We start from the raw sequence: 23,426 nt of genomic DNA, 5'->3' as shown, positions 1-23,426 counted from the left end.
CACATCTTTCTTAGCATCCTCTTGTTTCTAGAGATTAGTTTTTCTCTCTGTTCCTCAGCTTTGTTGTCTTCCTGTTCTCTAATTTCCATCTCATTCATTGTCTCCTCTACTTGCAGCAATCTATTATTCACTTCCTCCCTTGTATATTGCGTTTCAGTTACTGTATTCCTTATCTCTGAGTAGCTCTTTTTCAGCTTTTCTATCTCTGTTGTAGGCCTCTCTGAGATTATCCACACTTTTCCACAGATCAGTAAGCATATTTATGATGTTACTTTGAAATCTTTATTCAAGAAGATTGGTGATCTTCATTTCATTTAGCCATATATCTAGTGTCTTATCCTGCACTTTTGTTTGGAACATATTCCTCTACTTTCTCATTTTGTCAGGGTTCCTGTGTTTCTTTGTACTGATAAGTCTGCTATGCTTCCTGGTCTGCAGAACAATGGCTTTATGAAGAAGATATCCTGTGGTGTCCAGAAGCTCAAGATTCTTTACTCTCCAGTGCCTGGTTTTCCTTTACAATGGAGCCCCAGTTGCTGCTGGTGGGCTATGGGTGGGGCTGCCTTTCTATCTCTCTCTGCTAGCAGTGGTTTACCTCAGTCACCACAGACGACAGTTCACATCAGCTAGCCCTTTGTGAGCCAAGCAGTGGAGGTTCTGCTGGGATTGTTGTGGGCCGGACCACATTCTGTCTGCCCTGAAGCAAAGGCAAGTGCTTTATGGGTGCATGGCACACTGGGCTGGGCTATCCACAAGGAAGGAGTGCTAGGAGGTGGCTCCCACAAGTATTTACTCAGTTGTGCTGAAATAGGGCCCAGAAAGTTAGGATAACCTCCTTCTGCCTGCCAGCCAGCAAAGTCTGACACTGCTAGGCTGAGAGGGCTGCATGGGCAGGCAGGTAGTGTGCAGGAGCTGAGCTGCCAGCAAGGGAGATGGAGTGTCTGGGACTCCTGTGAGTGCCTGATCTATTGGGCTAAAGGAGGGCTAGGGAAGTGCCTGATCTGCTCTCTCTCCTGTGGAGCGAGCTCCATTCAACCATCACCCTTCTGACACTCTTCCTGCTGCTGGTAAGTCTTTCAAACTGCTGCCTCTGTGTTGGATCTCAGTGGGATTGAAAGAGCATGCCTGTTCTCCACAAGCAGCAGGAGTCTCAACCTCCAGAATGCTCTAACTCTCCCTGCTGTCCAGCTCCACTAATCACCAAAGCCTGAAGCAATGTGGACTTGTCTTCCCAGAGCAGATCTCCAGGACCAGGTGTGAGGTGTTCTGAACACTTATCCCATCCCCAATCTGTTCTTCCTCCTGCTTGATGGCCTCTTCTTCCCTATGTGTAGATGGTCTGCTCTGCAGTCTGCGTGTCGTTTTCAAGGTTAGTTGTATTTTCTGCAGTTGCTTCCTTGGTATGTGTGTGTGGGAGGAGGTTTCTGCCTTGCCTTCCTACTCCACCATCTTTTATTTCCCTCAGGTCATTTTCACAGTTAGCTTATTAGATGTAGTTGCTTCCTCAGTGTCTGTGTGGGAGGAGGTTAACACAGTGACCTCCTATTCTGCCATCTTCATCACCCCACTAACCAGGCTTTTAGACAACAACCTAAACTCTCTGGGAAGTTAAATGGAGAACATCCTAGAAGTGACTCAAAAGTACCCTAAACAATTGAACTTATTACTAAATGAGGAGGACTAATTAGGAATTGTCCAGTCTAGGCTAGTGTTTTTCTGAATGCAAGGCTTCAGATGAAAACCAGATTAGTCTTAGGACTTTGGATAACTTAGGATGTAAAACTTGTCATTAGCTTTGAAGGTCAGGTAGTGAGATGAATGGGGACATTTATGACATTGTAAGTTAAATTTTCTCCCAAAGATTAACTATTTACTACTGATATTTATACTGATATGACTAAGGGATGACATTTCTTGCTCCTAGTTTCTGGGATATACATGACTTGCCTTTTCTTTTGATTTTTTAAATCAACTAAGCCTTATCATATTCTCCAATTTAAGAATTATATAGTATTCATCTGGCAAAACCTTCCTATCTTGAAAGTAAATATAACCTTTTTTTAATGGAATCATTTTTCTTGCTCCATTTTAAAATAATTTCAATTTATATAGAATTAGCATAACCAAAATGATCTCTTCTCACCTCATAGTCCTTAAACAGTTGGCGCATAAAGAAAAGCCATCCAAATCCAAAGAAAAGTATCTAGAGGAGAAAGAAGATAGAATGTCAAAATACATAATCCTTTGAGAAATGCCTAATCAGACTATTTTATGACAAAATGTCTATTGACTAGATAGTTTACTTATTTCAGAGAATAAAGATGAGATCCACTCGTGTAATATCTATTAAAGTCCATAACATTGCGAGTAGACATTGAAATGCTCTTCAATTTTGAAATTATCAATGTTTTAGAATGTTTAAGTTGGATAAAAATGAAAGCACATTATTTTTCCTGTAATCTTACAATACTCATTTTAGGACCTAGAGAAGTTAGCAAATAAAAAAGAGTGAGTGAAACTTGCTTCTTACAGATGATCCCCGTTTGCAAATATTTAACAAAACTTGATGGGAAAGGAGTTGAGATTAAAAGAAAAAGGAAAGTAACAGAGAGAGATATGTTTTTCTTCATTGGGCTTTATTAGCTCTCTATCATCCTGCCTAATCCATATAAGGTAGTTTCCATCTCAGTGTAAAGCCAAGAGACTGTAGGATCCCACTTTGTCAGTTTTGGTTCAAGTTGGCATCAGAGATAACAGCCACATGACAGCTCTGTTCAGTGTTCTCAAAGCTAGTTTATTTTGCACTGGTAAATAGAACCTTCTTTATACACACACAACCACAATCTGGCAACTTTTTTCTTATATTGGTTAGGAACTTTATCTAAGAATAAAATTATTTTATGCCTTTCCATTGAGTTTAGGTGCAAGTGCAAACTCTTGAGCACAGTTTAACACAGACTCCTCCAGCCTCTGTGGTGTCCTTCCTACCCACCAAACTCATATTTTCAGTCACATGGAATGCCTTTAGTTCTCTCTTTCATATCAAGACCTCTGCAGATGTGGTCTTCTGGCAGAAACTTCTCTCCAGTCCCCATAGGTCTTCATTTAACTATTACTACATCTGGAAGGCCTTCTCTGACCTCCCAAATAAAGGTAAATTATTGTTTTTACATAATCCTATTCTACCCTCTTTTTCCCTTATGAAAGACTTACCACACAGATTTTAAAAAGACTTACTACACAGATTTTTAATGTCTAATTTAAATGTATACATTTTCTGAAACACTGAATTGTAAGCTCTGTAAAGATAAGGATCACATTAATCTTACTAATTTTTGTATCCTCAGCACCCAGCACAATGCTTAGTACATGGCAGGCTCTTCATAAATGTTTGCTGAATGGACAAATGGTCCACACTGATAGATGGTTTGTTCTTCAGGAACACTCAACCTCAATTTTTTGGTGATCACTTCTATGTGCATTGCTAGATGCTGGAAATACATAGATGAGTAAGGTAGTCACCACCCTCAAGGAGCTCAAAGTACAGTGGTCAATACTCCAAATAAATAATAACAAATTTAATATAGGACATGCAATGATAGATAGTGTGAAAGAATATGAAACAGGGAGGTCAAGCCAATCTGCAGGAGGAAGGACAGATTTTCTAGAGAAGATAATGCCTTAGCTGAAGAAGTTTTAATGTGATTAAAATCTGATATCATGTCAAAGTTTGGGATTATATGCATTTCTAGAGAGTTCCCAAGGTATTCAGCACACACTCAAAGGTTTCCACCATCCCTAAAAAAACACTACTCTCTTAAAAGATGAAAAAGTTAGGCAGGTAGAAGATAAGTAATGGAGCTAGGATTACAGGTCTTTCTTTTCAGAAAGCAAACAGCATGAGTAAAGGCACAGAGGTAAGAAATACCATGGTATATATTGGGCACTACACATGGTGTGGTGCTGCTGGAAGATAAAATTCAAAGAAGGATGCAGTTAAAAATGAGGTAAGAGGGAGAGGATTAAAGATGGCGGCATGACATAGTAATCAAGACAATTTGGTACTGGCACAAGAACAGAGCCACAGACCAGTGGAATAGATTAGAGACTCCAGACATTAACCCAAACATATATGGTCAATTAATATTTGATAAAAGAGTCATGGACATACAATGGGGAAATGACAGTCTCTTCAACAGCTGGTGTTGGCAAAACTGGACAGCTGCATGTAAGAGAATGAAACTGGATCACTGTCTAACCCCATACACAAAAGTAAATTCAAAATGGATCAAAGACCTGAATGTAAGTCATGAAACCATAAAACTCTTAGAAAAAAACATAGGCAAAAATCTCTTGGACATAAACATGAGCGACTTCTTCATGAACATATCTCCCCAGGCAAGGAAAACAAAAGCAAAAATGAACAAGTGGAACTATATCAAGCTGAAAAGCTTCTGTACAGCAAAGGACACTATCAATAGAACAAAAAGGTACCTTACAGTATGGAAGAATATATTTGTAAATGACAGATCCGATAAAGGCTTGACATCCAAAATATATAAAGAGCTCATGCACCTCAACAAACAAAAAGCAAAAAATCCAATTAAAAAATGGTCAGAGGAGATGAACAGACAGTTCTCCAAAGAAGAAATTCAGATGGCCAACAGACACATGAAAAGATGCTCCACATCGCTAGTTAACAGAGAAATGCAAATTAAAACCACAATGAGATATCACCTCACACCAGTAAGGATGGCTACCATCCAAAAGACAAACAACAACAGATGTTGGCGAGGTTGTGGAGAAAGGGGAACCCTCCTACACTGCTGGTGGGAATGTAAATTAGTTCAATCATTGTGGAAAGCAGTATGGAGGTTCCTCAAAATGCTCAAAATAGACTTACCAATTGACCCAGGAATTCCACTTCTAGGAATTTACCCTAAGAATGCAGCACTCCAGTTTGAAAAAGACAGATGCACCCCTATGTTTACTGCAGCACTATTTACAATAGCCAAGAATTGGAAGCAACCTAAGTGTCCATCAGTAGATGAATGGATAAAGAAGATGTGGTACATATACACAATGGAATATTATTCAGCCATAAGAAGAAAACAAATTCTCCCATTTGCAACAACATGGATGGAGCTAGAGGGTATTATGCTCACTGAAATAAGCCAAGCGGAGAAAGACAAATAGCAAATGATTTCACTCATCTGTGGAGTATAAGAACAAAGGAAAAACTGAAGGAACAAAACAGCAGCAGAAGCACAGAACCCAAGAAGGGACCAACAGTTACCAAAGGGAAAGAGACTGGGAAGAGTGGGAGGGTAGGGAGGGATAAGGGCGGGGAAGAAGAAAAGGGGCATTATGATTAGCATGTATAATGTGGGGGGTAGGGGAAAGGGGAGGGCTGTGCAACACAGAGAAGACAGGTAGTGATTCTAAACATCTTAGTATGCTGGTGGACAGTGACTGTAATGGGGTTTGTGGGGGGGCCATGGGGTAGGGGAGAGCCTAGTAAACATAATGGTCCTCATGTAATTGTAGATTAATGATAAAATTTTTTAAAAAGTAAAAAAAAAAACAATAAAACTAACCTCTTGTTTAGTTTGGGTTCAAAGTGTTCCCTACCATCAAAAGCAATTGCAATTGCTCATTAGTTAATGCTGACCTAGATGAGATTTTACATACTCATCTTTGAAAATGTGTTTTGCACAGATGTACAGCCATATGCTGACATTAATACAAGCTTGTAATTTTCTTAATTGAGATAAAATTCACATACTACAATATTCACCATTTTAAGTGTAAAAAAAAAAAAGATGGTGGCATGAGAGGTGAGACAGAGGCTTCCTCCTAAAATGGCATATAATATGAAAATATAATCAATACGACTAATCCTGAAAGAGCAACAGGAAAGAGGGCTGCGTGAAACTGCATACACCTGTAGAAAAAAATAAACCTCATGGAACAGGGTTGGAAACTTTCCTGATATTCAGGTGCTCCAGCTCCCTGGCTTGCTACACAGCTCAAAGGACCCCGTCTGTGATACACAGCCTGCTGTGCCTTTTTCCTGGCCAGCCCCACGTGGCTCGCAAACTGGCAAACATTACCCTGGCGTTAAGTCAGCCAGAGTGAAGCCCACAGCAACCACAAACACGAAGCATAGAGGCTTATACCTGTGTGCTTGGCCCGCTGGTTCTGGCAGTGGAGTCAGGCATAGCAGCCGGGAAGCAGGAAACAGCTCTTTCCCCCCACCAGGCACCAATAATGCTTGCCTGCGACCCCTGACACTGCTTCAGGGGCTAAGCAGCTCCAGAGAGTAGAGCTTCTGGGCACTAGAGGGCACCATATACAAATATGAAAAGCCAAAGAAACCTGGTTGAAAGTAAAATTATGGATACAACACCTGAGAAACAGTCCGATGAAATCGACCTCATGAATCTTCTTGAAAGGAATTTCAGAATAAAAATCATTAACATGCTCATGGAGGTACAGAAAAATATTCAAGAACTCAGGAATGAATTCCGGTCAGAGATCCAATTGTTGAGGGGCACAATAGAGGGTATTAAAAGCAGATTAGATAGGGTGGAGGAGATAAATGAAATAGAAATTAGAGAAGAGGAATACAAAGAAGCTGAGGCACAGAGAGAAAAAAGGATTTCTAAGAATGAAAGAATATTGAGAGAACTGTGTGACCAATCCAAATGGAACAACATTTGCATTATAGGGGTACTAAAAAAAGAAGAGAGAGAAAAAGGGATAGAAAGTGTCTTTGAGGAGGCAATTGCTGAAAACTTCCCCAATGTGGGGAAGGAGATAGTTTCTCAGGCCATGGAGGTGCACAGATCTCCCAACACAAGGGACCCAAGGAAGACAACACCAAGACATATAGTAATTAAAATGGCAAAGATCAAGGATAAGGACAGACTATTAAAAGCTGCCAGAGAGAGAAATGAGATCACATAGAAAGGAAGGCCTATCAGGCTATCATCAGACTTCTCAACAGAAACCTTACAGGCGAGAAGGGAGTGGCATGATGTATTTAATGCAATGAAGCAGAAGGGCCTCAAACCAAGAATACTTTATCTGGCAAGATTACCATTTAAATTTTTTTTTTTCAGCTTTTTCTTTTTTTTCTTTTTTTATTTTATTTATTTATTTTTATTTTTATTTTTATTTATTTTTTTTTTTTGAGAGGGCATCTCTCATATTTATTGATCAAATGGTTGTTAACAACAATAAAATTCAGTATAGGGGGGTCAATGCTCAATGTACAATCATTAATCCATCTCAAGCCTAATTCTCGTCAGTCTCCAATCTTCTGAAGCATAACGAACAAGTTCTTACATGGTGAACGAATTCTTACAGAGTGAATAAATTCTTACATGGTGAACAGTACAAGGGCATTCATCACAGAAACTTTCGGTTTTGATCATGCAATATGACCTATAAACCATCAGGTCAAATATGAATATTCATTTGATTTTTGTACTTGATTTATATGTTGATCCCACATTTCTCCTATTATTATTATTATTTTTATTTTTAATAAAATGCTGAAGTGGTAGGTAGATGCAAGATAAAGGTAGAAAACATAGTTTAGTGCTGTAAGAAGGCAAATGTAGATGATCAGATGATCAGGTGTGTGCCTATGGACTAAGTATTAATCCAGGCTAGAAAAGGGCAGCAAGACATCCACGGATGCAGAAGATTTCTCTCAAAGCAGGGGGGGTGAGGTTCTGAGCCTCACCTCTGTTGATCCCCAAATTTTCACCTGATGGCCCCCCTGCGACTGTGCCTGTCTTAGGTTGTTCCTCCCTTGAGGAATCTTACCCGTCTCTGGCTAACCAGTCATCTTCCGGGGCCATACAGGGAAATGTAAAGTTGGTAAGTGAGAGAGAAGCCATATTGTTTGCAAAGGTTAGCTTTTTACTTCTTTGCAGATTTATGCCCTGTGGCTTCTATGCCCAGCACTTGTCTCGAGGTATCTTTACCACCTGGAGGAATTATGATACTCGGTAAATTCGATATGAGGCACGAATTCTATTTAAGGTTTGTAATTAGGAAGGAAGAAGAAAAGCTATAGATGTAGCATATGAAGGAAACTTGGGAGGATTGATTATTTCTTTGACATATCTTCTTGTATAGTACCTTAAGTATGTATAGGTTTTAAACTACTAACTAATTTGCACACACATATTAACATAATAGGAATACGGTGACATAAACAAAGCAAATCTATAATTACCAGCCATCTCCAGTGAAGCCAAGAAAACCATTTAGGCATCCTAGGCATTTGTGAAAATTTATCTATGATATGATGGATATTTTCCAACTGTACTTGAACCATCAGACAAATTAAAGCAGCCCATTTCTGGGATCTGTTCACATCCCATATGTTCTTTTAACCATAGATAGTCTATAGTCATGAGATTTTGGGGTGCTACAACTTGCACCCCTCCCAACTCCTGGTTGAGTTCCAACAGTACAGATCCAGTCAAATTCGTTGTCTCACTGTATGCACATGCCAGCCTAGACATCTCCCTCCTCCTTCTTATGGCAAGTCCAGGAGACAGTGGGCTGGATGCAGCCACAACCGCAGCATCGTCCGGATCCCTGTGGAGGCTTTTTGATGATCATCCCCCGGCACAAGTCCTCCAGAGAGTGCTGATGCCGGAAGCTCCTCCTCATATCGTATCTTAGTTCATTTTCTGGGTATCCAAGCTAGGCCTTGATCTTCTGCGTAGAAACAAACAGACCCTTTGCCCACACTTTGACATGCCCTCTATACCACTGTGCAGAACTCATTAGAGGTCAGCACACAGTAACTGCTTTTTTTTTTTTTTTTTTTTTTAATTAAGAGAAAGGAATATTATCAGAAAAGAGTACCTCCATAGCTGATCATCTGACACCCTTTAAGTGATCAACATTAAGGATATTTAAAGCATGCGTTGATCTTTGATTTACCAAAAGTTTTATCCTGTTAAGGAGTAATCCCCCTTTTCTTTCTTTCTTTCTTTTTTTTTTTTTTAAAATTTTTAATCTACACTTACCTGAAGAATACTATGTTTACTATGCTCTCCCCTATATCAGGTCCCCCCTAACAACCACATTACGGTTACTGTCCCTCAGCTTAGCAAAATGTGGTAGAGTCACTACTTGTCCTCTCTGTGTTGTGCAGCCCACCCTCCCCTTTCTCCCTCCCCCCATGCATGCTAATCTTAATACCCCCCTTCTTCTTCCCCCCCCTTATCCCTCCCTGCCCACCCATCCTCCCCAGTTCCTTTCCCTTTGGTACCTGTTAGTCCATTTTTGGGTTCTGTAATTCTGCTGCTGTTTTGTTCCGTTAGTTTTTCTTTGTTCCTATACTCCTCAGATGAGTGAAATCATTTGGTATTTCTCTTTCTCCGCTTGGCTTATTTCACTGAGCATAATACTCTCCAGCTCCATCCATGTTGCTGCAAATGGTTGGATTTTTCCACTTCTTATGGCTGAGTAGTATTCCATTGTGTATATGTACCACATCTTCTTTATCCATTCATCTACAGATGGACATTTAGGTTGCTTCCAATTCTTGGCTATTGTAAATAGTGCTGCGATAAACATAGGAGTGCATCTGTCTTTCTCAAACTTGATTGCTGCGTTCTTAGGGTAAATTCCTAGGAGTGGAATTCCTGGGTCAAATGGTAGGTCTGTTTTGAGCATTTTGATGCACCTCCATACTGCTTTCCACAATGGTTGAACTAATTTACATTCCCACCAGCAGTGTAGGAGGGTTCCCCTTTCTCCACAGCCTCGCCAACATTTGTTGTTGTTTGTCTTTTGGATGGCAGCTATCCTTACTGGTGTGAGGTGATACCTCATTGTAGTTTTAATTTGCATTTCTCTGATAATTAGCGATGTGGAGCATCTTTTCATGTGTCTCTTGGCCATCTGTATTTCTTTTTTGGAGAACTGTCTGTTCAGTTCCTCTGCCCATTTTTTAATTGGGTTATTTGTTTTTTGTTTGTTGAGGCGTGTGAGCTCGTTATATATTCTGGACGTCAAGCCTTTATCAGATCTGTCATTTTCAAATATATTCTCCCATACTGTAGGGTTCCTTTTTGTTCTATTGATGGTGTCTTTCGCTGTACAGAAGCTTTTCAGCTTAATGTAGTCCCACTTGCTCATTTTTGCTGTTGTTTTCCTTGCCCGGGGAGATATGTTCAAGAAGAGATCACTCATGTTTATGTCTAAGAGGTTTTTGCCTATGTTTTTTTCCAAGAGTTTAATGGTTTCGTGACTTACATTCAGGTCTTTGATCCATTTTGAGTTTACCTTTGTATATGGGGTTAGACAATGGTCCAGTTTCATTCTCCTACATGTAGCTGTCCAGTTTTGCCAGCACCATCTGTTGAAGAGACTGTCATTTTGCCATTGTATGTCCATGGCTCCTTTATCAAATATTAATTGACCATATATGTTTGGGTTAATTTCTGGGGTCTCTAATCTGTTCCACTGGTCTGTGGCTCTGTTCTTGTGCCAGTACCAAATTGTCTTGATTACTATGGCTTTGTAGTAGAGCTTGAAGTTGGGGAGTGAGATCCCCCCTACTTTATTCTTCTTTTTCAGGATTGCTTTGGCTATTCGGGGTCTTTGGTGTTTCCATATGAATTTTTGAATTATTTGTTCCAATTCATTGAAGAATGTTGCTGGTAATTTGAGAGGGATTGCATCAAATTTGTATATTGCTTTCGGCAGGATGGCCATTTTGACGATATTAATTCTTCCTAGCCATGAGCATGGGATGAGTTTCCATTTATTAGTGTCCCCTTTAATTTCTCTTAAGAGTGACTTGTAGTTTTCAGAGTATAAGTCTTTCACTTCCTTGGTTAGGTTTATTCCTAGGTATTTTATTCTTTTTGATGCAATGGTGAATGGAATTGTTTTCCTGATTTCTCTTTCTATTGATTCGTTGTTAGTGTATAGGAAAGCTACAGATTTCTGTGTGTTGATTTTGTATCCTGCAACTTTGCTGTATTCCGATATCAGTTCTAGTAGTTTTCGAGTGGAGTCTTTAGGGTTTTTTATGTACAGTATCATATCATCTGCAAATAGTGAAAGTTTAACTTCTTCTTTACCAATCTGGATTCCTTGTATTTCTTTGTTTTGTCTGATTGCCGTGGCTAGGACCTCCAGTACTATGTTAAATAACAGTGGGGAGAGTGGGCATCCCTGTCTGGTTCCCGATCTCAGTGGAAATGCTTTCAGCTTCTCGCTGTTCAGTATAATGCTGGCTGTGGGTTTATCATATATGGCCTTTATTATGTTGAGGTACTTGCCCTCTATTCCCATTTTGCTGAGAGTTTTTATCATGAATGGATGTTGAATTTTGTCAAATGCTTTTTCAGCATCTATGGAGATGATCATGTGGTTTTTGTCTTTCTTTTTGTTGATGTGGTGGATGATGTTGATGGATTTTCGAATGTTGTACCATCCTTGCATCCCTGGGATGAACCCCACTTGGTCATGGTGTATGATCCTTTTGATATACTGTTGAATTCTGTTTGCTAATATTTTATTGAGTATTTTTGCATCTACATTCATCAGGGATATTGGTCTGTAATTTTCTTTTTTGGTGGGGTCTTTTCCTGGTTTTGGTATTAGGGTGATGTTGGCTTCATAGAATGAGTTTGGGAGTATTCCCTCTTCTTCTATTTTGTGGAACACTTTAAGGAGAATGGGTATTATGTCTTCTCTGTGTGTCTGATAAAATTCCGAGGTAAATCCGTCCGGCCCCGGGGTTTTGTTCTTGGGTAGTTTTTTGATTACTGTTTCAATTTCTTTGCTTGTAATTGGTTTGTTTAACTTTTGTGTTTCTTCCTTGGTCAGTCTTGGGAGGTTGTATTTTTCTAGGAAGTTGTCCATTTCTTCTAGGTTTTCCAGCTTGTTGGCATATAGGTTTTCATAGTAGTCTTTAATAATTCTTTGTATTTCTGTGGAGTCTGTCGTGATTTTTCCATTCTCATTTCTGATTATGTTGATTTGTGTTGACTCTCTTTTTCTCTTAATAAGTTGGGCTAGAGGCTTATCTATTTTGTTTATTTTCTCAAAGAACCAGCTCTTGGTTTCGTTGATTTTTGCTATTCTTCTCAATTTTGTTTATTTCTTCTCTGATCTTTATTATGTCCCTCCTTCTGCTGACTGTAGGCCTCATTTGTTCTTCTTTTTCCAGTTTCGATAATTGTGATGTTAGACTATTCATTTGGGATTGTTCTTCCTTCTTCAAGTGTGCCTGGATTGCTATATACTTTCCTCTTAAGACTGCTTTCGCTGCGTCCCACAGAAGTTGGGGCTTAGTGTTGTTGTTGTCATTTGTTTCTATATATTCCTTGATCTCTATTTTGATTTGTTCATTGTTCCATTGAGTATTTAGTAGCATGTTGTTAAGCCTCCATGTGTTTGTGAGCCTTTTTGTTTTCTTTGTAGAATTTATTTCTACTTTCATACCTTTGTGGTCTGAAAAATTGGTTGGTAGAATTTCAATATTGTGGAATTTACTGAGGCTCTTTTTGTGAGCTAGTATGTGGTCTATTCTGGAGAATGTTCCATGTGCACTTGAGAAGAATGTATATCCTGTTGCTTTTGGATGTAAAGTTCTATAGATGTCTATTAGGTCCATCTGTTCTAGTGTGTTGTTCAGTGCCTGTGTGTCTTTACTTATTTTCTGCCCGGTGGATCTATCCTTTGGGGTGAGTGGTGTGTTGAAGTCTCCTACAATGAATGCATTGCAGTCTATTTCCCTCTTTAGTTCTGTTAGTATTTGCTTCACATATGCTGGTGCTCCTGTATTGGGTGCATATATATTTAGAATGGTTATATCTTCTTGTTGGACTAAGCCCTTTATCATTATGTAGTGGCCTTCTTTATCTCTTGTTACTTTCTTTGTTTTGAAGTCTATTTTGTCTGATATTAGTACTGCAACCCCTGCTTTCTTCTCACTGTTGTTTGCCTGAAATATGTTTTTCCATCCCTTGACTTTTAGTCTATGCTTATCTTTGGGTTTAAGGTGAGTTTCTTGTAAGCAGCATATAGATGGGTCTTGCTTTTTTATCCATTCTATTACTCTATGTCTTTTGATTGGTGCATTAAGTCCATTTACATTTAGGGTGACTATTGAAAGATATGTACTTATTGCCATTGCAGGCTTTAGATTCGTGGTTACCAAAGGTTCAAGGTTAGCTTCTTTAGTATCTTACTGCCTAACTTAGCTCGCTTATTGAGCTGTTATATACACTGTCTGGAGAGTCTTTTCTTCTCTCCCTTCTTATTCCTCCTCCTCCATTCTTCATATGTTGTGTGTTTTGTTCTGTGCTCTTTTTAGGGGTGCTCCCATCTAGAGCAGTCCCTGTAGGATGCCCTGTAGAGGTGGTTTGTGGGAAGCAAATTCCCTCAGCTTTTGCTTGTCTGGGAATTGTTTGATCCCACCATCATATTTAAATGATAGTCGTGCTGGATACAGTATCCTTGGTTCAAGGCCCTTCTGTTTCATTGCATTAAGTATATCATGCCATTCTCTTCTGGCCTGTAGGGTTTCTGTTGAGAAGTCTGATGTTAGCCTGATTGGTTTTCCTTTATAGGTGACCTTTTTCTCTCTAGCTGCCTTTAAAACTCTTTCCTTGTCCTTGATCCTTGCCATTTTAATTATTATGTGTCTTGGTGTTGTCCTCCTTGGATCCTTTCTGTTGGGGGTTCTGTATAATTCCATGGTCTGTTCGATTATTTCCTCCCCCAGTTTGGGGAAGTTTTCAGCAATTATTTCTTCAAAGACACTTTCTATCCCTTTTCCTCTTTCTTCCTCTTCTGGTATCCCTATAATACGAATGTTTTTCCTTTTGTATTGGTCACATATTTCTCTTAGTGTTGTTTCATTCCTGGAGATCCTTTTATCTCTCTCTATGTCAGCTTCTATACGTTCCTGTTCTCTGGCTTCTATTCCTTCAATGGCCTCTTGCATCTTATCCATTCTGCTTATAAATCCTTCCAGGGATTGTTTCACTTCTGTGATCTCTTTCCTGACATCTGTGATCTCCTTCCGGACTTCATCCCACTGCTCTTGCATTTTTCTCTGCATCTCATCCCATTGCTCTTGCATTTTTCTCTGCATCTCTGTCAGCATGTTCATGATTTTTATTTTGAATTCTTTTTCAGGAAGACTAGTTAGGTCTGTCTCCTTCTCAGGTGTTGTCTCTGTGATCTTTGTCTGCCTGTAGTTTTGCCTTTTCATGGTGATAGAGATAGTTTGCAGAGCTGGTACAAGTGACCGCTGGAAGAGCTTCCCTTCTTGTTGGTTTGTAGCCTTTTCCTGGGAGAATAGCGACCTCTAGTGGCTTGTGCTGGGCAGCTGCGCGCAGACAGGGCTTCTGCTTCCTGCCCAGTTGCTTTGGGGTTTATCTCCGCTGTTGCTGTGGGCTTGGCCTGGCTGGGGCTGTTCCTCCAAAATGGTGGAGCCCCGTTGGAGGGGGAGCAGCCAGGAGACTATTTATCTCCGTAAGGGGCCTCTGTGCTCCCTGCTGCCCAGGGGGTTACAGTGCCCAGAGATCCCCAGATTCCCTGCTTCTGGTCTAAGTGACCTGTCCTGCCCCTTTAAGATTTCCAAAAAGCACTCTCCAAACCAAAACAACAGCAGGAACAATGAGAGAGGGAACAGAAAGAAAGAGAGAAAAAAAAAAGGAAAAAACAAGCGATTTTTTTTTTTTTTTTTTTGTCCTCAGGTGCCGGTCCCAGGCACCCGCTCACTGGTCCTGCTGCCCTGTCTCCCTAGCACCAGGGTCCCTGTCCTTTCAGGGCTTCCAAAAAGCACCCACCCACCGGTCCCGCAGGGAAGGAACGCTCAATATTCTTTGTCCTCAGGCACTGGTCCCACGCACCCGCTCACCAGTCCCGCCGCCCTGCCTCCCTAGCACCGGGGTCCCTGTCCCTTCAAGGCTTCCAAAAAGTACTCGGCAAAAAGAGAGAAAAAAAAGGGGAAAAACGCACGATTTCTTCCGTCCTCAGGTGCTGGTCTCAGGCACCCACCCACCGGTCCCACAGGGAAAAATGCGGGATATTCTTTGTCCTCAGGTGCCGGTCCCAGGCACCCGCTCACCAGTCCCGCCGCCCTGCCTCCCTAGCACCGGGGTCCCTGTCCCTTTTAGGCTTCCAAAAAGCACTCGCAGAAAAGAGAAAAAAAAAAGGGGAAAAACGCGCGATTTCCTCTGTCCTCAAGTGCCGGTCTCAGGCCCCCGCCCACCGGTCCCGCAGGGAAAAACGGGGGATATTCTTTGTCCTCAGGCGCCGATCCCAGCCACCCGCTCACCAGTCCCGCCACCGTGCCTCCCTAGCACTGGGGTCCCCGTCCCTTCAAGGCTTCCAAAAAGCGCTCGCCAAAAAGAGAAAAAAAAAAAAAAAGGGGAAAAACGCGCGACCTCCTCCGTCCTCAGGCACCGGTCTCAGGCACCCGCCCCCAGGTCTCGCAGGGAGAAACGCGGGATATTCTTTGTCCTCCGGCGCCGTTCCCAGGCACCTCCTCACCGGTCCCGCCACCCTGCCTCCCCAGCAACGGGGGCCCGTCCCTCTAAGGCTTCCAAAAAGCGCTCGCCAAAAAAAAAAGAAAAAAAAACCGCTTCGGTTTCTCTCCACCCGCCGGGAGCCGGGGGGAGGGGCGCTCGGGTCCCGCCGGGCCGGGGCTTGTATCTTACCCCCTTCACAAGGCGCTGGGTTCTTGCAGGTGTGGATGTGGTCTGGATGTTGTCCTGTGTCCTGTGGTCTCTATTTTAGGAAGATTTTTCTTTGTTATATTTTCATAGCTCTATGTGTTTTTGGGAGGAGATTTCCACTGCTCTACTCACGCCGCCATCTTGGCTCCGCCTACCATTTAAATTTGAAGGAGGAATTAAACAATTTCCAGATGAGCAAAAGCTGAGAGAATTTACCTCCCACAAATCATCTCTACAGTGTATTTTGGAGGGACTGCTATAGATGGAAGTGTTCCTAAGGTTTAATAGCTGTCATCAGAGGAAATAAAACCACAGTAAAGAAAGTTGAACAGTTAATTACTAAGCAAATGCAAAATTAAATCAACTATTCCCAAAGTCAATCAAGGGATAGACAAAGAGGACAAAATATGATACCTAATATATAAAGAATGGAGGAGGAAGAAAATGCAGGACAAAAAAAGAACCCTTAGATTGTGTTTGTAATACATATTGAGTGAGTTAAGTTAGACTCTTAGATAGTAAGGAAGTTAACCTTGAACTTTTGGTAACCATGAATCTAAAGCCTGCAATGGCAATAAGTACATATGTATCGATAATCATCCTAAATGGAAATGGACTGAATGCACCAATCAAAAGACATAAAGTCACTGAATGGATAAAAAAACAAGACCCATCTATATGCTGTCTACAAGAGACTCACTTTAAACCCCAAGACATACACAGACTAAAAGTGAAGGGATGGAAAAAGATATTTCATGCAACTAATAGGGAGAAAAAAACAGGAGTTGCACTACTTGTATTAGACAAAATAGACTTCAAAACAGAGGAAGTCACAAAAGACAAAGAAGGACATTACATAATGATAAAGGGGATCAATCAAACAAGAAGATATAACCATTATAAATACGAGCACAGGAGCACCCACATATATGAAACAAATACTAACAGAATTAAAAGGGGAAATAGAATGCAATGCATTCATTCTAGGAGACTTCAACACTCCACTCACTCTGAAGGACAGATCAACCAGACAGAAGATAAGTAAGGAGACAGAGGCACTGAAGAACACATTAGAACAGATGGACCTAACAGACATCTACAGAACTCTACACCAAAGAGCAGCAGAATTCACATTCTTCGCAAGTGTACATGGAACATATTCAAGAGTAGATCATATACTAGGACACGAAAAGAGCCTCGATAAATTTTTAAAGATTGAAATTGTACCAACCAGTTTCTCAGATCAAAAAGGTATGAAACTAGAAATAAATTATGCAAAGAAAATGAAAAATCCCACAAACACATGGAGGCTTCACAACATGCTCCTAAGTAAACAATGGATCAATGACCAAATAAAAACAGAGATCAAGCAATATATGGAGACAAATGAGAATAAAAATTCAACACCACAAAATCTGTGGGATGCAGTAAAGGCTGTGCTAAGAGGAAAGTATATTGCAATACAGGCCTACCTCAAGAAAGTAAACTTGAAATGGATCAAAGACCTGAATGGAAGTTATGAAACCATAAAACTCTCAGAAGAGAACATAACCAAAAATCTCCTGAATATAAGCATGAGCAACTTCTTCTTGAATGTATCTCCTCGAGCAAGGGAAACAAAAGCAAAAATGAACACATGGGACTACATCAAACTAAAAAGTTTCTGTACAGCAAAGGACACCATCAACAGAACAAAAAGGCATCCTACAATATGGGAGAATATATTTGTAAATGACATATCTGACAAGGGGTTAATATCCAAAATATATAAACAACTTACATGTCTCAACACCCAAGAAGCAAATAACCTGATTAAAAAATGGGTGGAGGATATGAAGAGATAATTCTCCAAAGAAGAAATTCAGATAGCCAACAGACACATGACAAGATGCTCCATTTTACTAATCATCAGGGAAATGCAAATTAAAACCACAGAGATATCACCTCACACCAGTTAGGATGGCCAGCATTGAAAAGACTAAGAACAACAAATGTGGGGAAAGGGGAACCCTCCTATGCTGCTGGTGGGAATGTTAGCTAGTTCAGCCATTGTGGAAAGCAATATGGAAGTTGCTCAAAAAACTAAAAATAGAAATACAATCTGACCCGGGAATCCCACTCCTAGGAATTTACCCAAAGAATACAACTTCTCAGACTCAAAAAGACATATGCGCCCCTGTGTTTATTGCAGCACTAAGTACAATAGCCAAGATATGGAAGTAACCTAAGTGTCTATCAGTACATGAATGGATAAAGAAGAGGTGGTACATATACACAATGGAATACTATTCAGTCATAAGAAAGAAACAAATCCTACCATTTGCAACAACATGGATGGAGCTGGAGGATATTATGCTCAGTGAAATAAGCCGGGTGGAGAAAGACAAGTGCCAAATGATTTCCCTCATTTGTGGAGTATAACAACAAAGCAAAACTGAAGGAACAAAATAGCAGCAGACTCACAATCTCCAAGAAGGGACCAGGGGTTACCAAAGGGGAGGGGTGTGGGAGGGTGGGTCGGGAGGGAGGGAGAAGGGGATTGAGGGGTATTATGTTTAGTACACTTGATGTGGGGGTCACGGGGAGAACAGTGTTGCAGAGAAGGCAAACAGTGAATCTGTGGAATCTTACTACACTAATGGACAATGAGTGCATTGGGGTATGGGTGGGGACTTGATAATATGGGTAAATGTAGTAACCATATTGTTTTTTCATGTGAAATCTTCTTAAGAGTGTATATCAATAGTACCTTAATAAAAAACTTTTAAAAATATGAGGCTAAGAAGAGGAGTACAGGAGCAATGATTGAGAGCTCTGAAGGCCCCCTAAAGAGCTCTGGATTATAATCTGTAGATGATGATGAGTCACCTAAGTAGGGAAAAGACATGGTTTAAATATAAAGCACTACAGTGGCTATGTGTAAAGTGCATTTAAAGGAAATCACACTGTAGAATGAGACACATTATAGGAGGTTGTTGCATCAGTCCAGGTGAGAGATGACAAAGACCTGAATTAAGACACTGGTGGTTAGAGAGGAGGCAATGGATTTGCGTACCATGAATGAAGGATGACTAGCTTGGAATACAGGATAAAGAATAAGGCCACCCAAATTATGTAATAAATATTAGAAGAAGAACAGTTTTGGAAATGGGGGGATCCCATGATGATGATGTGTTCACCTTTAGATCTGCTAAGTGCCTGAAAGCCATCCCAGTCAACATAAGAAGATCATAAAAGCAGTGATGAAATACCTACCTATTAGTTGAAATCACCAAAGTACATGAGATCACTCAGGAATAGTATGTATAGCAAGGGGAGAAATATGTGAGAAAACTCTAGAGGGTAGGGGTGGGAAGAAGAGAACAGGAAGGAGACAGAGAAGCAATGGTTATAGAAATAACAGACACCAGGAGAGTATGATATTCTAAAATCAAGGTAATAAGCGTTTAAGGGAGTGTCAAATGAAGCAGAGAGCAACAATAAAGCCAGGACTGAAAAACATTCAAATGATTTAGTAACTTGGATGCCACTGTTGACCTTAAGGAAAATAATTTGAATAGTGAGATGGAGGTAGGAACCAGACTGCAGTGGCTGGGGGTTGAATGGGTTGGGTGGGTAAGGCAGTAGAGACAATGAGCACAAATTATACTAGTGAGAGCCAAAGAATTAGAAAGAGAGAAAACATTACATAGTAGCCTAGAGAAAAATGTGAGGTAAATGGAGTTTGTAGATAAAGTAGAGTAAGGGGATAAACAAACATAAGAAGGAACTGATGAAACACTGGAGGATGAGCTAATGAGTGCACAATATTTTCACCATACGCATCTTCAATGTAAGCATATTTACTGCAAGTCTTTTTACTGAAAACACATTTGCTGCATAACTAATTGGCCCAAAGGTAATTTTATCAGAAAATATAAAAAATAAGTGGTTGACAGTCCAGTTTCATTTTTTCATCAATGCAGTACTCCTATTTTTATGTTATATAAATCAGAGCCCTCCAAATAGTCTATACAGTTGTGCAGTTTTGAACTCTCATTTCCCAAGGAACCTTGGAAGTCTGTCAATGGACATGTGACAATATACCAAGATCAAACGACAGTGCAGAAGGCTTTCATGATCGATACAAAGCCCAGTTAAAATGTGCATCCTAGTATTTGTAAATTGTTATTTCTCTTAATGCGGGAAGAAAGTTTACCAAAAAAAGTAAAAGTGTGATGCTGAACAAGGAGACGAATCAACAAGTAAAAATACAATATATAATACTGTGAACAAAAGACGTCAAGATTGGACAACCTAGAAGAAATGGACAAATTCCTAGAAAAATTTAGCCTTCTAAGATTGACCCAGGAAGAAACATAAAATCTGAACAGACCAATTACCAGTAACAAAATTGAACTGGTAATCAAAAAACTCTCAACAAACAAAATTCCAGGACCAGATGGCTTCACAGCTGAATTCTACATTTAAAGAAGAGCTAATACCTATCCTTCTTAAAGTATTTCAAAAAAGTAGAAGAGGAGGGCATACTTCCAAATTCATTATAATACCAAAGCATCACTCTAATACCAAAACTGGACAAAGATACCACAAAAAAAGAAAATTAGAGGCCAATATCCCTGTTGAACATAGATGCAAGAATCCTCCACAAAACATTAGCAAACCAAATTCAAAAATACATCAAATGGATCATCCATCCTAACCAGGGATGAAGGATGGTACAATATTCATAAATCAATCAACGTGATACACCACATCAACAAAACTAAGGATAGAAAACACATGATCATCTCAATAGATGCTGAAAAGGCACTTGACAAAATTCAACATCCATTCATGATAAAAACTTTCAATAAAATGGGTATAGAGAGTACATACCTTAACATAATAAAGGCCATATACGACACTTACACCAAATAACTGGTGTTGGGAAAACTGGATAGCTACATGTAAGAGAATGAAACTGGATTCCTGTCTAACTCCATACACAAATGTAAACTCAAAATGGATTAAAGACCTACATAAGACATGAAACCATAAAACCCTTAGAAGAAAACATAGGCAAAAATCTCTTGAACATAAGCATGAGCAATTTTTTCCTGGATACATCTCCACAGGCAAGGGAAACAAAATAAAAAATGAACAAGTGGTACATCAAACTGTACAGCAAAGGACACCATCAGCAGAAGAAAAAGACAACCCACAGTACAGGAGACTATATTCATAAATGATTTATCCAATAAGGGGTTAACATACAAAAAATATAAAGACTTATATGCCTCAACACCCAAAAATCCAAATAACCTGAATAAAAAATGAGTGGAGAATCTGAACAGACATTTTTCCAAAGAAGAAATACAACAGGCACATGAAAAGATGCTTTACACCACTAATCATCAGGGAAATAGCAATCAAAAACACTATGAGCTATCACCTCACACGGGTTAGAATGGCCACTATCCAAAAGACAAGAGATAACAAGTGTTGGCAAGGATATGGAGAAAAGGGAACCCTCTTATACTGTTGGTGGGAGTGTAAATTGGTACAGCCACTGTGGAAAACAGTATAGAGGTTCCTCAAAAAACTAAAAATAGAAATACCGTTATGACCCAGTAATTTCACTTTTAGGAATTTGCCTGAAGAAAACAAAATCCCTGATTTGAAAAGATATATCCACTCCAATGTTTTTTGCTGCATTATTTACAATAGCAAAGGAATGGAAGCAACCCAAGTATCCATCAATAGTTGAATGGATGAAGAAGAGGTGGTACATACACAGAATGGAATATTATTCAGCCATAGGGAAAAAAAAAAGAAATCCTGCCATTTGCAACATGGATGGACCTAGAGTATATTATGCTAAGTGAAATAAACCAAGCAGAGAAAGACAAATACCGTATGATTTCACTTATTTGTGGAATATAGAAACAAAACAAAACAATATGAACAAAATAGCAGTAGACTCATAGATACTGAGAAGTGACTGGTGGTTACCATGAGGGGGATCAAAGGGCACAAAAATTCTCAGTCATATATAAATTGGTCAAGGGGAAGGTACTATAGCATGGAGAATGTAGCTAAAGACTCTGTAACATCTTCCTATGTTGACAGGTCGTAACTAGTGGGGGTGAGGACTTCATAATATGGGTAACTGTTGAACCACTGTAATATATACTTGAAACCAATATAAGATTGTATATCAATGATACTTCAATTAAAAAAATACTATGAACAAGACTTCAAAGACAGGTGCTTAGGTGCAAACTACAAAATAAAATCAGTTATTTGTGTAGTACTGCCATGAATCTACATTCTACCTTTCTCATGTGCACAAAAATATTTTGTAATAGTCTTCTTAATTTTGTTATTAATTTCTCATGATTCAGTATGTCCTTTTTTACAACAAAATTGTCTTAGAATAAGTTATGCAGTGAAAATTAGTTGTGGCAAAATGCTTACCTCAAAACTACCTAGAACCTGGTTGATGATGTCATTAACAACAGCTACCCTTTATCAACCATCTCTGTATTTCTGTATTTCAAGTACTTAGAGTTGTGATCTCATTAAATCATAAGAATCTGATAAAGTAGGTTTGATTGTCCTGATTTTAGAGAAAGCTGAAGCTTATAGAGATTAATCCGTAAGAGTTTTAATCAGGATTTAATCTGAAGTCTGTGTGACGGACTCCAATGTTTGTGCTTTTAAACACTTCACAATAAACTGCTCCAAGATTAAAGGCACAGGAGAGGATGGGCTTCAACAGTAGTAGGGGGCACCTTATTCTCTGACAAGGGAGGAAAGGAGTTGGGAATGGTTATGGATATAGATATAACTGCTTAGATTAAGCTTTAGGAAGTAGAAAGAGACCACAGCTTTTGGTTCCCTTTTGTTGATAAAAGTAGTAGGCCAGACCATCTGCTAAGAGTAAGAGAAGTGAAGATGGAAAAGGGGACTGAAGGTAGGGATACAGACTCAGAGAATTATGAGGGGAATGGAATAAGTAGCTGATTAAAATCAAGAGAAATAATGATTCAATGAGCTGAGGGTGTCCATAAACACATGGCGCTGGCAATCTGCACGGTTTTCTACAGCACAATTCAAGCTCCTGAATTAATAGCAAACTACAGCAATGATCCAAGTGTTGACTTTTGTATGTAGGCAAAGAAACAGAGGGTATGAGAGAGTAGCTCAGAGACCCAGTGGAGAACAAAAGGGACAAATAGAATAGAAAATACCCTTAGATTATAAATTATTATAATTATAATATATATTATTATATATATATTATATATATATTATAAATTATTATCAGTGAAGACATTTAAATTCAGAGTTTAGAGGCCAAGTTTTTATGATTTATGAAGTCTTGACTGAAGTTGGGTATTTAGGGCTGGGAGTGGTGTGTATGATGGAATGGATGATAAAAAAGAAAATACATATTACCAAGATCAACTTGAAATGGGACTTTTGACAAGGAAAAGAAAACAAGCGAAAATGGTAAGTCTATATGAGGGGCTGGGAAACGGAAGAAAAGAAGAAAGACACATATACCTTTAATATTTCCTTGTGGGCTCCTTTCACACGACACAAAAGCTTAAAAGGATATTTACATAAATAACATGAAAAAAATTAACTGGAGAGTTTAATAATTCCAAGATAAACATGAATTCTGGCAAGATTATAGAG

General features: G+C 39.5%; 1 protein-coding gene across 6 annotated transcripts in view; it reads right to left on the bottom strand.

Moving 5' to 3' along the window:
- Positions 1-23,426, bottom strand: part of GPR89A (G protein-coupled receptor 89A) — a 58,551-nt gene that overhangs the window by 31,067 nt on the left and 4,058 nt on the right. For 2 of the 6 annotated variants that reach the window (XM_073234530.1, XM_073234531.1), the window contains exons 2-3: positions 15,723-15,891; positions 2,144-2,203 (exon numbers count right to left, since the gene is read on the bottom strand). The exons of 1 other annotated variant lie outside the window; for it this stretch is intronic. In XM_073234530.1, coding sequence (XP_073090631.1) covers positions 2,144-2,170 — 27 coding nt within the window. In that variant the 5' untranslated portion in view covers positions 2,171-2,203; positions 15,723-15,891. The remainder of the gene's footprint in view (positions 1-2,143; positions 2,204-15,722; positions 15,892-23,426) is intronic. 3 more of the 6 variants (XM_037021614.2, XM_037021630.2, XM_037021623.2) reach the window with 2 other exon arrangements.

The sequence above is a fragment of the Manis javanica genome, chromosome 4, assembly GCF_040802235.1.
Source record: "Manis javanica isolate MJ-LG chromosome 4, MJ_LKY, whole genome shotgun sequence".
Taxonomy (NCBI): domain Eukaryota; kingdom Metazoa; phylum Chordata; class Mammalia; order Pholidota; family Manidae; genus Manis; species Manis javanica.
This window is presented reverse-complemented; position numbering and strand designations above follow the sequence as displayed.